Genomic DNA, 17474 nt, shown 5'->3' with positions numbered 1-17474 from the left:
TAACACATTTATGATAAAACATTATGGAGAAGGAAGGAAGGAAACATCAAGACAACGTTGGGGAAATCATCATATCACACGAAATTAAAGCAATCTACAGGATGTTAATGAATACTCAATAATGTGTTCATGACTTATATTTGTTGGCAAAAAATCAATTTCCATTAACTAATGAATATTGTAGAATTTTCCTTAACAGTGAGAAAAGAATTGTCCATCAAACAAATTCACATTTATGATTTCAGTGTCATCTCTGGAGAGCAATAAAAAAAAGGAAATTCTGAAGAATTAGTAACCGCAGTCTGACTGCAGGGCCAAAAACTCTCCCTATTGTCAGAAAATGGTATCTCAGCTGAAATTAATAGGCGTCACCTGAAGATCTTCAAGCATCATACCCATATTAATGGCTAAATGAGAGAGAAAGGCACAGACAGCTCAGATAAGTTTTGAGTTAGCAGGCAGGTCCTTTATTTAACCACACTTATTTCCACACTGATTAGCCTGCTAGGGCTACAAATCTAAGACAATTTCACCACTTACCATTCCATTAAGAACAGTAAAAAATTAATGACAGGGCAAGTCTGATATCAGCTTCAGTGATCAGTCCAGAAAGTTAAGAAGAGCTTGTGACTAGAGACTTTTTTAGACCTTTCCTTCCTTCAGTATTACCACTAAGCAGACTGGTGGAGAAAATGCTGTTTTCTGTCTGCAATAACGCACTTTCTTTCTCATCCTCTCTGTCTCTCACTCGCACAGGCTGTCAGGTACTGGGAAATTTCTGTAACTGCTTATCATGTGCTTGAAGAAAGCACTTCAAATTGTGCTTGTAAGGCCACAGCTGGAAAGAGTGCTGCATAATCATAAACATACATTGCCACACAGCTCCCTTAAAGTAAAGGACACTATTCCAGAATCATAGATCTGGAGGTCTGAGACCATGGCCTCCATTCTGCAAGTGTTTCTATCCAACTCTTTCCACCAGAGTCCCTAAATATGTGGTTGCCTTTTATAAACAGAATTTTGTCACATGCTTTACACATGTGTTTTAAGCACTTGTCTGAATCTAGACACCTGCTTCTCCTGTATTTAGAAGGCCATTTCTGTAAAACAAGTGACTTTTGATGATTATTTATAAGGTTAACTCTAATTATAGGGTATTTTTACTTTATACCTCACTAAGGGTTATACATCCTCCTCCTGCTGCAATTAATGGCAGAAATCCCACTGACACCCATGAGGACAAGCAGTGACTATAGAAATAGTTGGAACTACTTCAGTGCTATTTGCTTTATTTTACCATGGTTTCTTACACTGTGGGTCATAGTGAAATACAGCCATGTGCAAAAAACCTTTTGTAACAGTATAGTACCACTGTACATATATTTTACATGTCAAAAAAGGCAGCACACAGATTATTTCACAGACTCCAACCTTAGGGCACAGTTTTTAAAATACACAAAAAAACCTGAACAATTTAGGCTTTTAAAGATTACTTTTTAAAGATTACTTTTGAAGATCTGACACTGTCTATAATTCTGACAGCAGAAACATCTTAGACAATTATATTTAGGGTCAGAGACAGAAAATTGTGTACTGAGTCACAGAAGCACTTGCAAATGCATTTAAAAGCAAAAGCACAGCATATCAAATGCTGACAGAGATCTTCCAGGACAGCTCTTTAAGTGAAAAAATATCCTGATCAGACCAATCTCTATGAATTAGTTACACTATTAACCAGTTGTATTAGTCTATTCTGCTATCATTTACAAACAGAAATCAATCTCATTTACACAGAATGATAAGGATATAATTTAAACTGGGGAAAGTACACAAGACATTTCTCCTAATGGTGAGAGAAGTACCTGTCTTAGTCTAGCTCCAGACCCATAGTGCCACAGGATGTATCTTGGAGTCTACAGTCCGGATCTCTTCTCAGTGCTCTGGGTAATACCCTCTACTTGCTGCAAGGAAAGAAAGTTTTGTCACTGAGGCTTCCAAGGCCTGGATTTCATCCTTTATTGTAATAATGCACAGTACCAAAAAAGTCAAATACTAAACCATGTTCTTAAACTTCTCTGTTAAACATAGTAAAACACTACGGCCCAAGCAGCCATTCAAATCAGATGCTGTAATTATTCCCATGTGATTAAAGCATGTGCCTTAAGAGACACCTGAAGTGGCAGGATATAACTAATTTTGTTATAAAGGCCCTTTCCAGTGATTATAGCTATATTCACACAAAGGTTCTCTGACATCACCATTGAGACATCAGCATTAATGATCAAACGCATAGGTTACTGGGTATCTATTTTAGTTACTTCCAAACTCATTACAAAGACAGAATCTGTTACCCAAGATCATGACACAATTGTTCTGGCCCTAACACAACCAGGGCTGAAAGATGGAGTTGTGTGGGTTTTACAACAGCTGCTACAGCATCTCTTTACACTATTGTAGTTGGTCTCAGGTTAACACCTCTCCTCTGATCTCATCTGAGACAACTGCTGATGTTTCTTTTGCATCTGCTTGAAGTCATGTCTTTGGTTGATTGCCACTGCTAATTAACTCTGTACTTTATACCAAACAGAACACAAAGAGTACAAGACTACTCCACAACCGGTCAATGATTTACCAAAACACAACTTTCTTTTGTTTATTAGAGAAGTGAATGGTACTTGATTTGAAAACAGTGGGTATGTATGTTTAGATTCCTAGCAAGAATTCATCAATATGAATGTTCTGTGTTTCTCAGAACTACACCTTCACGGTCAGTTCTGGAAGTCTGAAACAACAACAAGAACAAAAAAAGGCTTTAATATTCCTGTATATACTGCACATGAAAACACCTTGGGGAAAAACAACAGAAGTTACAGAAGTACATGAAACTTCACATGACCAACTCATAGGCATTTTCAAATGTCCCTAGTAGAGCAAAACCAGAAAACAAATAAACAAACAAAAATTAATAGTTTTTCTTGAATTTCATAGGAACAAGTGCTAAACATTTCTGGAAACTGTGCAATACTCAGATTCTGTACCAGATTTTGCACTACTGTTAACTGTCCATTACCTAGAAGCTATTGTTATGATTGAATTATTATGTATTCTCTTTATAGCATTACATTGCTTATATCTTTTAGAACATTTCTTTTATAGATCTCGGTTTTTGAACCCCTAAAGTGATTACAATCACCAAAGCTAACACATACCCACAGAAGTAAGGAAAACAGGCAGATAATTTAACTGTAAAATAGATTATCTACTTAAAATATCCCTTTATATAATATACTCATCCCTGATTATTTCATTCTAATTGTAGCAGAGGGAAACCTGTACTTCAGATGAAGTGTCATTAATAAATAAATAAAACCCAGTAACCCTAGATTCCCACCTGTATCAATATACAGTGACATCAACTTGATTCTGAAATTCAGCTCTTTTAGGCTTTTGTAAACCATCTTTCAGCCAGGATTCACATCACTTTTGTTGTCAGTGTTGAATTTCAAACATTAAAAGATCCCTTCATAAGCAATAATAGTGAACTTACTGTAGCAATTAGCTCACTTTTGAGATCATATGTTAATACAATACTAATTCTGGCTACTTTACTACTGTTGAATACACACAAAACCAGTTCAGCACCCTGTGTGCCATGGCAGAGTGTATGAGGTAACCAGATGTCATTCGCTGAGAATCTGGTGCTTATATGAATACAACGCCTGAATTAGTTGCAGATATATTTTGAGCTTGAGTGTTTTATGCTTGCTTGATCTCATATTTTTCCTCTACTTCATTTCATTTTTCTTATTCTCATTAACTTTTGATAACTAGTGTGTATGGCAAGTCAAAAATTTAAACAAAGCAAGCAGTTCAATGAGCAGTGTGTAGGAGCAAGCAGAAATAAAGGAAGACTCCTGTAAAGTAACATCTATGGCACTATCGCAGATGTCTAAACCTTTTCTCTAGAAACATCTTGGCAATAGAAGTGTCAAGAGGAATCAGTAAAAACCTCCTTCTGTTCAAATTCATATCAACTTGAGCTCATCATAAAGGAGAAAAATCACAAGAGTTCAAAAAGGTACCTTCAAGGATGAAAACTATTTCAGGATGATTCTGTAGAAAGCACAGTATGCACTTCCTTCCCACTGCCACTATCTGACAGATCATAATATCATGCAAATCTCAGAGAAATCAATAGGAATATATAGTACTGAATGAAGATGATAAACAGAAAGAACACCAAAAGACCAGAGACCAGATCTTCAACTTGTACAAAAAAGCATCGTTCAATTTGTTTTAATCAGACAATACTAATTTAGAATAGCCCATGGTTCTTAGGTTTAATAGAAAAGTATTCTTCCAGACTACTATAAACAGTTTTCCTACTGAAAGAGACAGAAGAGAGGATTCTTTCATTACTAGACAGCTGATATTTGGAATTAAAGTTAAATCTGATTATTTCTGATTTATGCCACCTTCTTTTGCATTCAAAAGAGATCGCAAAAAAGGTAAAAGTACCACTAAATGATGTCTGCATTTTCATGTTAATTATACCCTATATTTCTCTATCCAAATTCAGACCAACAGGTGCTATGGAACAATTGTCATGTTTGATACTATTCTCACTGTCATTAAACCAATCAGGAGTAAACCCACTGTAGTCCATTAACTTACACCAAGGCTTACTTATATCGCTACTCTACTCCACAGCATAATTTGTAACTTTTGCTAATATAAAAAATATTACTTGTACAGTGTACCATGCTATTCCCATTCACTAAAAAATAAAACAATGCACATGTATTAGAAGAACATTACTTTAGGTACCTTAATAGACTGTTATACAATAAACTCTAACCAAAATACATATGGTTTTTATTGGTGTTCATCCTAGAATTCTGTCTACATAAACGCCCTTAAAGATGGAAATAGATTTTTTTCTGAGAAGGAAAACTTCGTATCTACTGTTGCAAATTTTCTTAAGTATTTTTTTAAAAATTAATGCACTTGAAATATATAATAAACCCCCACTTCGTTCATATTAAGGAAATAGATTTTCATGTTAAGGGAATAGACTGTAAGAGTGTGTGTTGTAAAATGTATATAAATCTATCTCCACACTAACAAAGTCTGATTCCTACAACTTCAAGTAAGTCTATTATTGATTTCATGTAATTTAAAATTTTCAGAAGAGATTATTAAGTAGGCCATCTGATTATACATCATCTCCCAAGGAATACAGACAACAGGATTATCTTATTCAGCTTTACCTAGTTTCAGAGTTTTGCTGACACTGCAGGCATTGGTTTCTGTTCTACCCCTGATCACAGACAGCGCTGTAATTTAGAAAACGGTCAGGAAATATGAAATGAAGCTTACTATAGAAAGCTCACCCCAAAGTATAGCATGCTTTCCTCTATCCTAGTGACAAGTTACCAGAATGACACATTGTCACCTCTGAGCTTTCATCTCCAACTTCCTTTATACAATCCAAAGGATCATGAGACTTAGGGAAACCAAACTAGTTTCTTTTCATAAGGATTTGACTACTGGAATCATCTTCCAATGAGTGACTTTAAGGTCCAGAGGTTAACTGAAAATCTTTAGCATACTTGGAGATTGAAAGGCTATGTTTTGATGACAGAGTTGTACTTAATTAAGCGCAAGCGGATTTAATAAAAAAACTGTTCTTCTTGTCCATATTATCTTAGGATATAAATAGAAAGAAAAGTTTAATTAGTTAAGGAAGAAATTTGAGCCAGGTCTCAAATCAAACATTTGATCCATGAAACAGTAACCTAAGTAGTGGTTATTGTCACCTTTTGAATCCTTTATAAGCCAGAGTGGCAAGCCAGATCCAACATTACTTTTTTGCCTGGTATCTCCTCAGCTATTTTTCCTTTACCGAGCTGAGAAAACTATAAAGGTGAGCAGCTGACTTGAGATTAATTAAATGAAATTCCTGTGCAGAGCTGCACCAGTAGTAAGTACAATAACCATTGTTCTAAGATTTTTCTTTTAATTGCTGGTATTACATATGGATGGACATTATATAGATAAGTATATAGATAAGTATCAGTTTTCTTTTTATTCTTCAGAGCTGTTGGGGAAGAAAACAGAAGCAAACCTTCTTGACTTTCTGTTTTCCACTGCATATACTGTTACTTATATTGCCAGATGCCATGCATTCTAGTAAGTTTAATTATTAGATTAACAGTTACATAGAGTTTAAAAATGTGTACTTAAACAGGATGCAGGTAAATGATACAAAATTGACCATCAACTCACAACATCATTCACATAATCCATTTCATTAAAAAGTATTATTTCAGCACTGCTATTTTTAAGGAAGTAATGTAGTAAATCTTCTAATTTTTTAGGAATAGGATGTTGGTTGGATCGATTAGATTCATTTACCCTGAGAAGTCTTGTTAGCCATATAGTATTCTACATATTCTACACAGTATTCTTCATATTGCTTTTCACAAATCTATTTGCAATATACTATTTTGCACAGGTTTAAAATGAGCCTTACAGACATTCTAAGCCCTTCTGATATTGCTGCTGCTCTGCGGGACTGCCAAGGTGAGAAAACAATTAAAACTAAAAATCTATTATTTTGTGTAACACATGGCAAGTTTAATTCAGGCCCCAAGGAATACTGAAGAAGCACATACTGTAAACAGATTTCTGTAATCTCTTTACTTAGCTGTCACAGTATATTTGTTCATGACTGGTTTATATTGTCAGTTTGTAACTTATCCCCATGTGAGTTTTTTTGATGTTTAGGAGGGTATGGTGCAGTATGGCAAAGCTCATTGTTTAACAGCTTTATCTATCCTTCATTTTTAGAACAAATAGAATATAAGCAAGCAGCATCCTAAGATCCTTTAGGAACAGTGAATGCAGTGGTCTGCGGTTAATTTATTTGTTAATTTATTTTCAGCTCCAGATTCCTTTAGTCCCAAAAAATTCTTTCAGATCAGTGGGATGTCTAAAAAGAGTAGCAGCCAGCTCAAGGAGATCTTCCGGATTCTCGACAATGATCAAAGTGGCTTTATTGAGGAAGATGAACTCAAGTAAGAATTTTAACTATTTAGAGGCTATCCAAAAATCAGCACTTTTTTCTTTCTAGAATTGTTCTGTAAAGCATAAGTTATGCTAAACACTGATAAGACCTTCAGCAGATTGTGGAAGTTGTATTTAAGTAGATAATCCCTCCAGAGGAAAAATAAAATAGTAAATACCTGCCTTTAATGCACAGTATAGAAAAAAGATAACTGCCAGGTTGGCAGTGGGCAGTATCAGTTGTATCAGGGATGGATTTACAAAGCAGAAATGTGTATGACTAACATTTAACTTGTCAAACAAAGCACTGTTTGGAGGACTTGGCTATTGTGGTAAATAATTTATTTATAGATAGCTATCAGTTTGATTATACAACCAGCATAAAAGAATAATATTGTGTGAAAATCACAAAGTTGCTTTCCTCCTAGGTATTTCCTTCAGAGGTTTGAGTGTGGAGCCAGAGTGTTAACCACCTCAGAAACCAAGACCTTCTTGGCAACTGCAGACCATGATGGGGATGGTAAAATTGGGGCTGAAGGTATTAACTTATTTATATACAGAATAAGGCTTCTCAGTATGTATTGTAATGATGTGTCATTCTCTTATGTTGATGGTACCTTAATGTACCCGCAGTGATTTTACTGAAACCCTTGGAGTAGCAACCTGTTTAAGGGCAGAAACTGTCCCTGATCTCACAGGTTCATCTCTGCAACTCCTTTTGCACGAGCAAGTCAAATAAAACCCACCTAGGCTCCCCTAAGGAACTTTCTCATTGCCACTCACTCACAAATTTCCAGTTGTTTTGGAAGGAACTGCCCCTTATTTCTCCTCCCACTTGCTCTGATGTAAGGCAGCACTAGCATCACTTGTAATACACAAATGTAAAATCAAGGACAAAAGAAGCAGCTCTACACAGGAGAATAAACAGCACATACATCAGCTCATTTACAGCAGTTATCTCCCAACAGAAATTCCACTAGTCAGTGAAATCATTCACAATATGCAAGAGCTAGCAGCCCGTAGTTCAGTATTTGTTTTGCATAATAAGAACAGAATGATCAAGTGTCAGTACCCGACACGGGATCCCACAACAGGCTTTGTGCATGGGCATGGCTGCTATTTATCTTCAGTGGCAGGTTAACGACCAGATAGGAAGGAGCAGCTGTTTTAGCAAGCAGCATATTGCACTCACCCCGTGAAAATGCCAGTGTGATTTAATGGCTGCTCAGTGCAGAAACCTCCTGAGCTCATAATTCTGTATTTCTGTGTCCCATTTTGAGCAGGAAGCTCACACTCACACAAAAGGCTTGCAGCCAATGGCAGATTGCTCCATGAGAGAAGCAAGCTGCCCAGACAAGCATGAAAGGGGCTTAGGGAATAGCACGCAGGGAATGTGCTGGTGTGCAGATTCCCTAGCTCGCTGCACTAGGAGGACAGCACACTTCTGTTTCTTTCTTCAGAAGGAATTAAATCCAGTTCCTTAGGAAATGTGCCAGAATAAACACACATGATTTATGAAGCAATCTACATGCTAATACAGTTGTTCAGGGATGGGACTGATCATATACTCACAGAAGCCAAACATTTGAAAGATCTTCCAAATAACAATCTCTTACTGTACAACACATAGTTCAGTATCATACCACATGGAACTGCACAATGTTTTCAGCTTCACACGGTGCTCCACATCAGTAATCCCCAACTGCTGAAGCGCTGCAAACAGCTAATAAAACACATGGACTTTTCATTCCTTTACTTCAGCTCTTAACTTCTTCTTATTCAAATTCCGTATTAGCCATTCCATTATTTTTGCCTAAGATCAGTATTATTCAGAGAAGCTAAAACTACCCTGAACATTTTATTATTCCTCAAAAATGTCAACAAAACACTGCTCTTCCATCTGTTGTTTAGAAGAGGAAGTTCAGGCAATGTCTCTCTTCCATACATGTTTCTTCTCCTCTGGTTATCTATCAGGTAACTGTTTTCTGTTCATTCCTATTCTAAATCTCTTAATAAGCCACTAATCTTTTACTCCTAATCCTTTCATTTTAATATTTCTACTGTAAATATTCTCTTATCTTTTGCAGAATTCCAGGAAATGGTGCAGTCTTAGAGGCTCAAAAGGACCAAACAATATAGAATTGGGATGAATCTGCACAAGACACTCCAAAACCTTGAAAATCAGGAGTCCCTTATTTATCTTGACAGTGTCTGTTATTTGTTCATTGCCTTAGCAACATAATGAAACACTGATTAATAATTTTTTTCATTGTGTGGACTATTTACCATGTTCTAAACTCTACTTTAGCAGACACTTTCCTTAAAAAATCCAATAAAAATTAATCATATACTGTTGCTTGTGTCTTTTTCTGACTGCTAAGCTGAAATATGTGAATTCTTAAACTAAAAGTGTTAATCCCTCCAAGATCTTGATCTTATCAGACCTTCATATATGGAATATCTTTTGAAATCAGTGGGAGTTCTGTTTACAATAGGCCTTCTGGATTAATCTTGAAGTTCTCAAAACAGTCAGATCTCCGTCAAAGATTAGGAGCTCCTATGTAGTTGTAAGGTTACTGAGGATAAAATCTCTCACTGAATTCCAAGTGAAAAGCAGTCATACATTTTGTTTAAGAAGTGGTTTCTGCATGAGACTTCACTCTTCCTGCATGAGAGTTTCACTCTTTTTACATTAGCCAATTAAGAGAACAAGAAAGTAAAAACCACATGCTTTCCTGCAGAAAGAATTGAAAGGAAAGTCTATGTGGACTTGACGTTTCAGATAACTGTAAGGTTTTAAAAGCAGAGGGGAAGAAAATGATATCTTTGTGGTATTTTCTAGCTTTATCAATAGGGAGGACTAAAAGTGTGGAGGAAGTGTGGAATTTGTAGAAATGCGTGTTGAGGAAGCCCAACATACCCTACATGTATTTCTGGGCTATGTCTGCTATACTAAAAATGTCCTTCATAAAAACATCCATCTCTGGGGTTGCTGAAGAATTGTCTTTTTATGAACAATTCAGTCATTAGAAAAGAGAGGTGTTCAGATGCTCTTATGGAGTATTTACATATTCACTTGTTTTCTCAACATTAATGTGCTATATACTGCAGTTCACACACATGCAGCTTGAAGGAGTCACTAGAACACAACAGAAATCTTTTCAGCAAAGTGAATGGTTTAGTCACTGCATTTCTTCTTTTACTGCAGATGACTACTTTCAAAATTAACTGCATTTTTTTCTTTTCAAACATCTCTATAAATACTGGTAATTGTGCAGAAAAACACCCAAACCAGAGCTGAACTGTTTATGAGATAACCAGCTATTGCTGGGAAAGAGACTAAAGAATCTGAATGCACTTGCAAGAAGGAATATGTATCTTTCACAGCAAAAAAGTCACAAAGTCCATATGGCTAATGCTTCAATATGTTTGGACCTTTTCTCTCTCCTAGTCTGTATTTTGCAAACCTAACAAAGCAGTAATAGAAAAATTCCTGTTGGCCTCAAACATGTTCATCGTTGAAGCAAAAGCAGTTAAATAAAATTCTCCTTTACTCAATGTGAAGAAAAGTTCATGGAGTGCCATCCTCCAAGTCACCCTAGGAGCTGCCCCAGTACAAATTCTATAATGATTCATCCCCAGGTACTTACCTCTATGTCTTCCCTGCAGCCATATACTCTTTTGAAAGCCAAGTACTGGAGAGCCAGCCAAGAAAAATCTACTACCTTTTAAAAAAACGTATATATAACAATCCACAATTCTAAGCAGTTGACGAGTAAAACCAGAATTTTTGTCCCATTTTAAAATGTTTGTAAGCAGCTTAATTTGGTGTACAAGCTGTCTGCACACATGAGAATTTAATACAGTCACCACATTTTTTCCTCTTACTGTGCAAAATTAACACAAACTGATAAAAAATGAACATTGAATTTTAACAATATTTCTTAATCTTATGAAATAAGCTCCCTTGGCATAAATCACTAGAGTATCAGCAACTTAAACAGAGCTACTCAAGCTGAGGATCTGACCCATGAGTATCTGAATCATGGAGATTCTGAAAGCATAAGATGGATGTCGCAGTATATTCAGAAAAAATAAAGCGTGTGAAATGCAGTGAAAAACAGTCTGATGACAAAAGGGTCTTGGAGTAGTTCACATGTAAGTAACAACCAAATTGCCCTCCATTTCACTGACAATTAAGTGTCCTGACCTTGACTAATCACTTTATGTCAGACAGGCAAATGCATGTGAAATAAAAAATCTTCCATTTGCTGTTGCACTCTGAACTCCAGCTCCTCTCAATGGCTCAGCCTTTGCACCATGGACCTAGACAAAGAAATCTAGAGGCAAATTCCAAATTCTGATATTCTCAATTAAGATGCAACACATTACTGGGGCAGGTCACTGGACAGAGGTGGACAGAAGATTCATACAGTGCCATGGCCCACAAAAAAATCTGTGAGTGAAATTAGAACTTTCTTCATTTCCCAGAAAGAAGACTATATCACAGCTGTCTGCATCTGGAGTTCCTGTAAAACAACTATACAAAATGTACATAGGCCCAATCAAGAGGCAAGGAGCAAAAAGACTAGGGAAGCACTTGTTAGCCTGACACATATCCTTTCAACTAGTTTGTGTGTAAAGGCTTCAGAAAAATCTTGTTCACTGTTACTAATTCAAAACATGTCTCAATTGTTTGTTTATAGATTATTCTTATATACAATTTATTACTGTATACAAGTTGTGCACTACAGCACGAAAATAGAAAGAATACAACCCACTTAAGACATTCTGAGATCTCTCTAACATCTGAAGTATTGTAGTTAAAGGAATCTTTCTATGCATTTCCATTAGGAAAAAAAGTACCTTAAAACACCTTAATAGTAAAACAGCTACTCCAGCAGATTACTGTTCTCTGTGGGAGAACATTTTAAGTAAAGGAAAACTTGTTGGCTTGTAGGATTTCTGAAGTGGGAGAAACTTTTAAATTTAAAATAACTTATCACTTCAATGGAATCCCTGAAATGCTAAATTATACTTTTGAATGTTCTTGTAAAATGCATGAGAGTGATAACTCAAACTGGATTTACTCACTAACAGTAATAGCTGTATGTTCCATGGCCTAAGACAAAATGCCTCCTTCTAGAGACATGGTATGTAGAATTCAAATTGTTTCAAGTAGGCACTTGTAATTCAGAAAGCTCCTGGGCAGGGCTTTATGGACCAACAAGGAAGGAAAAACTAAAGGTATTTAGAATCACAGAATCACAGACTGGTTTGGGTTGGAAGGGACCTTAAAGATCACCCAGTCCCAACCCCCTGCCATGGGCAGGGACACCTTCCACCAGCCCAGGCTGCTCAAAGCCCCGTCCAACCTGGCCTTGAACCTTTCCAGGGAGGGGGCAGCCACAGCTGCTCTGGGCAACCTGTGCCAGTGCCACCCTCACAGGGAAGAATCTCTTCTTTAGATCTAATCTAAATCTATCCTCTTTCAGTTTAAAGCCATTACTCCTGGTCCTACCCCTACACTCCCCAAGCAAGAGTCCCTCCCCATTTTTCCATTAAGTAGCCCCTTTAAGCACTGGAAGGCCACTATAAAGTCTCCGTGGAGCCTTCTCTTCTCGAGGCTGAACACCCCCAACTCTCTCAGCCTGTCCTCATAAGGGAGCTGCTCCAGCCCCTGATCATCTTTGTGGCCTCCCCTGGACCCGCTCAAGCGGTCTGTGTCTTTCTTATACTAGTGGCCCCAGAGCTGGACCCAGCACTGCAGGGGGGGTCTCACAAGAGCAGAGCAGAGGGCGAAAATCCCCTCCCTTGCCCTGCTGCCCACACTGCTCTTGGTGCAGCCCAGGACACGGTTGGCTTTCTGGGCTTTGAGCACACATTGCTGGCTCATAGTTTCTCATCCACTAATACCCCCAGGTCCTTCTCCTTGGGGCTGCTCTCAATCCACTCCTCGCCCAGCCTGTGTCTGTGCTTGGGATTGCCCCGACCCATGGGCAGGACCTTGCACTTGGCCTTGTTGAACTCCCTGAGGTTTGCACAGGCCACCTCTGCAGCCTGTCCAGTCCCTCTGGATGGCACATCCCTTCCCTCCAGCGTGTCCCCGCACCATACAGCTTGGTGTCGTTGGTGAACTTGCTGAGGGTGCCTCCATCCCACTGTCCATGTCATTAACAAAGATGTTAAACAGCACCAGTCCCAACCCCGACCCCTGAGGACGCCACTTGTCACTGCTCTGCACTTGGACATGGAGCCATTGACCACAACTCTTTGAGTGCGACCACCCAGCCAATTCCTTACCCACCGAGTGGTCCATCCATCAAATCCCTGTCTCTCCAGTTTAGAGACAAGGATGTTGTGTGGGACAGTGTCAGATGCTTTGCACAAGTCCAGGTAAATGATGTCATTTCCTCTTCCCTTATCCATCAATGCTGTAGAGGGCCACCAGATTTGTCAAGCACAATTTGCCCTGTTTATCATATTTAACCACCATTTAACATGTGGATATGGGTACTCACTGAAGTGAATGAGCAGGCACTTTCTATAGCTATGTATTTAATGAATGGGGTAGAAATAAGGACTGCATTCACCAACTGCATTGGCTAGAAACATTTGACATGAGACAGCTTTCAGAAATCAGCTACTGACCATCATGCTTACAGACTCCAACAGAAGTTGCAACTAGTTATCAGTATTACCACTTGTACATTGTATGCTAAAATTATTCACTAGACACAGCAACTATAAAAATACATTGTTAGAAAATACCAGAATACTTGTGATTTCATTAAATTACAGGTCTCCAGAGTTCCATTTCATGTCCACATTCTTTACCTCATAATACCTTGTACCATATTACCCTGTCTGTGAATAGTTAAAATTAAAATATAAAAGAATAAACAGTGGCTTTATTCAACCTCTAAGCATAAAAAATACTGTGCCTTAAATATGTCAAACTATGGCACAATTCTTTATGTAATTCTCTCTCTCATTTCTTGCTGTGATCAGTGAGGAAATAACATATTACTATAATTCAGAGCTGATATTCTTTTAACTGTCTCTAGACCCTTCCTCATCTTCTTTTCCCAGCTTTTCTTTCCCATGTACTATGGATCCAGGCTAGTAACAACACTCAAGGCATTCCTGTTAAATGTGCGTGTTAAACATGTTAAACAAGTCAAAAATATTTAAATATCTCAAGTTTTGCATGAAAGAGGTTTTTTTGCTAATCAGTAACTTTGCATCCTTAACCATAACCAAAGCTAGTGTAAAGTTACTATCTTTATGAAAATCTCTGATCCTGCAAAGCAAATACATCCATTATTAACCCATCTCTACTCACCATGACACTCAGATAGTTGCTCCCATTCCTTGACATCATACTAAAAAGAAATCTGAGGGAGAAGAACGATACTCTTAGCAGGACTCCTGCATCCAGCTGCACTGCTGTATTTTCACATAGAGCTACAAAGGCCTGTTACAGCATTAACACAGCGTGCAGACTAAGGATACACAGGCATTGTGCTTTTTGCTGGATCACAGCGCTATTTTGTAATTTATTTGCTAAACTAATCCCAAACTGCTGAGTCTACACATTTGTTAACACATTTAGACCACATACTGTCAATGGAACAGCTATTTGAGCTGTCAGCTGTATTTATTTACAGCTGTCAGCTCTAATACCCAGAGTGATTTATAGTGTACCTTTTTGTTAAGTCTGCTACTATGCAGCTGACAGAACTGCTTGAAATAGTACCTAGAAATAGGTTCAACAAACCAAAACATATGACTATACAATACTATTTCTTACTCCTATGTAATGATTTTTTAATAAATTGAAAGCAGTCATGAAGTTTTTAAATATTTGTCTCTTGATGCAGGGGTTGCCCTGTCAAATTCCCAACATACTTATGCAGCAGTTTAATTTTACATAATCATGGGCTAGGAATCACATTTCAAACTCAGGGTGATCTGATGCCACTTTGCAAATGTCAAGGTGTGGTGTTACTGCACATACAATTAAGAAGATGGGATGAAATTGGAACCACAATCGAAGTTCTTCCTGCCCTGTTAATTTGTACATTAGAAATGTAATAATTTAATTGAATCTGTTATCACTTACTCTTTGTACATTCTCACAAATACTTCCACCAAATGCAATGTCAAGTTACAGATGAGGTTGTGCTGAGCAGAATTATATTTTAGCAATCACTACACATACCTTAATTTCCTTCCTGGGGAAAGTTTGGCATGGAAACACCTTCCTTAGCAATCACTAATTACAGTAAGTATCCGCTGTCCAACCATGCATGCCTCTACAATATATCCCTTGCAACAAACAGTATTTGTATTACAGCAGTAACCAGGCACCCTAGTCATAGACCAGGATCTCCATTGCATTAAGTCCCAAACAAACACACATCCAAAGATTTAACCCAACACAAGGCCAAACCCACAGTCACTGCAATTTTACAATTTCTTTGGTAAGAAATTAATTAACTTGACTATCAGTACCACTAATTGTAAGAATTTCCATGTTCTGCTTTAGGTGAGTAGTATAAAGAAATCAACTTCCCCTGTGGCCTGCAGTCCTGATCATCATCATCCAACTCTGCCCCCCCCAGTACAGAACAAGAAAGGAGGAGGGCTTTACTTTTCTCATTTTATATATTCAATCCTGACTGGATGTTCCCAGAAATTGTCTCATCTGTGTTACAGTCTTCAAGTGGACAGACCATAATGCTAAAGGGCACACACTACTGAATTCTAACTCACAGCTGTAGAGTAGGAAGCGAGAATTTCTTTATTTGGATGCCTCATCCTAACACATTTGGTCTGACCCTTACGCAGCCTCTGCTCAGGGAAACCCCATGGAGCTCAGCACAGCAGGGCCTCCCCCCATCATGCCTTCTTGTTCTGGCAAGGGTCACCTCCCACCATGGCCTCTCTGAAAACACCTGCATTAAATTATAAATCAGATTCTCTCTGCAGCTCTGGAAACATTTCCTACAGCTGTTTGAGACCTGTCTGCTGCTATGGCTCAGACTGTTGTCACTCCCGCCTGCCCAGTCCACCCATGAGGACCTGCTCAGCTCTTGATTAGTTTGGTTAAATGCCATGTGTGCAGGAGACACCCAAGCTGGTGATAAGCTCTGCACTTGTGGAAAGGGAGTCTGCACACACACTACATTCACATGAATTTACATACTCAAACTCCATGTTGAACCAGCCTCAGAGGGCCACAGTATGGCTGCCTGCCTGGCTTACCAGCCCAGCCAGCCAGCACCTCCATTTCATGCCTCACAAGAGGCAGCCTGCTCCATTTCGTGCCTCCCTTCCCTTGCATGAAGAAAACCTCCCAGTTTGTGCCTCTGTCCCTCACGAGAAGCAGCACCCTTCATTTAGTGCCTCCCCTCCTTCGTAGGAAGGCAGTTTCCACCATTGTGTACTTCCCTCACTAGAAAGAGCCCCCTCCAGTTTGTGCCTCCCCTCCCTCAGGCCAGGTACCAGGAGGGTTTGCAGCCACGGCTTGGCAGTAGGACGTGAGACAGCTGCATGCCGACTCTACCAGCTCAGGGCGAAATAATGGTTGTCTCTCTCTTGCTTACATCACTCTTTGAGTACAGATATCAAAGTACTGAGCATTACAGCATCGTTATTCCACACAGTGCTCCTACAGCACTGAATCGGGTTCTCAAGTAAACCATCAACTGCTGAAGCTGATGAGGGCTATCCAGAATGACACTACTAGCACTGAAAGTAAATATAAACTCAGAGTGATGATAGGAACTGAAATAATAAGGGAAAAAATAAAATCTCAAGAAATACTGTTTTCTGTTAATCTGGCACAACTTTAAGAAAGCTTACCAGTACACTTTTCTAAGTTACTTGCTGGAATGAGATGTTCAATTGTATCTTTTATAACTTACCTTAGTGTTTATTTAAGCAATTATGTAACTTTAGTGCATCAGATTCCTAAACTAGAGAAGCAAAGTGGTACATCTCTTACCAGGTTACTGGTTTTACTTACAATTTAGTTCAGGTTGGATTAAAACGGGAATTGAAAAGTAACAGAAAAGCTTCTTGAGTGTTTTATTAGTTAACTGACACCGTCTTAAGTGTGCCAGACAAAAACTCAAAAAATAATCAGAATAAACGTAATGTATTTACGGAAAAAGAATTACCTGCACTAAGTGATGCTCGATGACATTTCCTTCAACATATGCAAACTTATAGATCTCATCTTTCAAATCTCGGATTTTACCTCTAAATCTAAATCGATTCTACTTTTTTCAGCTGCCGGGCAGCTTTGAACGGACCAGAGGGGAACGGAACTGCGCTGTTTGCTGCTCGGAGAAGGGGTGTTACAGCCGGGCAGTGACTCGGCGCTCAGCACCCGCCGG

The 17474-nt window shown here is 38.3% G+C and overlaps 1 protein-coding gene across 2 annotated transcripts; it reads left to right on the top strand.

Moving 5' to 3' along the window:
* The first annotated feature begins 5837 nt into the window (after nt 1-5837).
* On the top strand, nt 5838-9422 carry LOC113485875 (parvalbumin, thymic CPV3). 2 transcript variants are annotated; one of them, XM_026859298.1, is made up of 5 exons: nt 5838-5926; nt 6518-6585; nt 6947-7079; nt 7497-7606; nt 9156-9422. In XM_026859298.1, exons 2-5 carry the CDS (start codon nt 6525-6527, stop codon nt 9179-9181), a joined length of 330 nt encoding a protein of 109 aa, XP_026715099.1. In that variant the 5' UTR covers nt 5838-5926; nt 6518-6524; the 3' UTR covers nt 9182-9422. The 2 variants fall into 2 exon arrangements, with proteins under 2 accessions (XP_026715099.1, XP_026715100.1); XM_026859299.1 differs by having other exon boundaries at nt 5874-5983.
* Nucleotides 9423-17474: the final 8052 nt, after the last annotated feature.

This window comes from Athene cunicularia, assembly GCF_003259725.1.
Source record: "Athene cunicularia isolate RWA chromosome 14 unlocalized genomic scaffold, athCun1 chr14_part1, whole genome shotgun sequence".
Taxonomy (NCBI): Eukaryota; Metazoa; Chordata; class Aves; order Strigiformes; family Strigidae; genus Athene; species Athene cunicularia.
Note: the sequence above shows the minus strand (reverse complement) of the source record. Positions and strands in the feature narration are given on the sequence as shown.

Coding starts and splice junctions, on each gene's coding strand:
- LOC113485875 (XM_026859298.1), top strand. CDS start 6,525: ATGAGCCTTACAGACATTCTAAGCCCTTCTGATATTGCTGCTGCTCTG. Junction 6,586..6,946: donor TGCTCTGCGGGACTGCCAAG/GTGAGAAAACAA, acceptor ATTTATTTTCAG/CTCCAGATTCCTTTAGTCCC. Junction 7,607..9,155: donor TGGTAAAATTGGGGCTGAAG/GTATTAACTTAT, acceptor TATCTTTTGCAG/AATTCCAGGAAATGGTGCAG.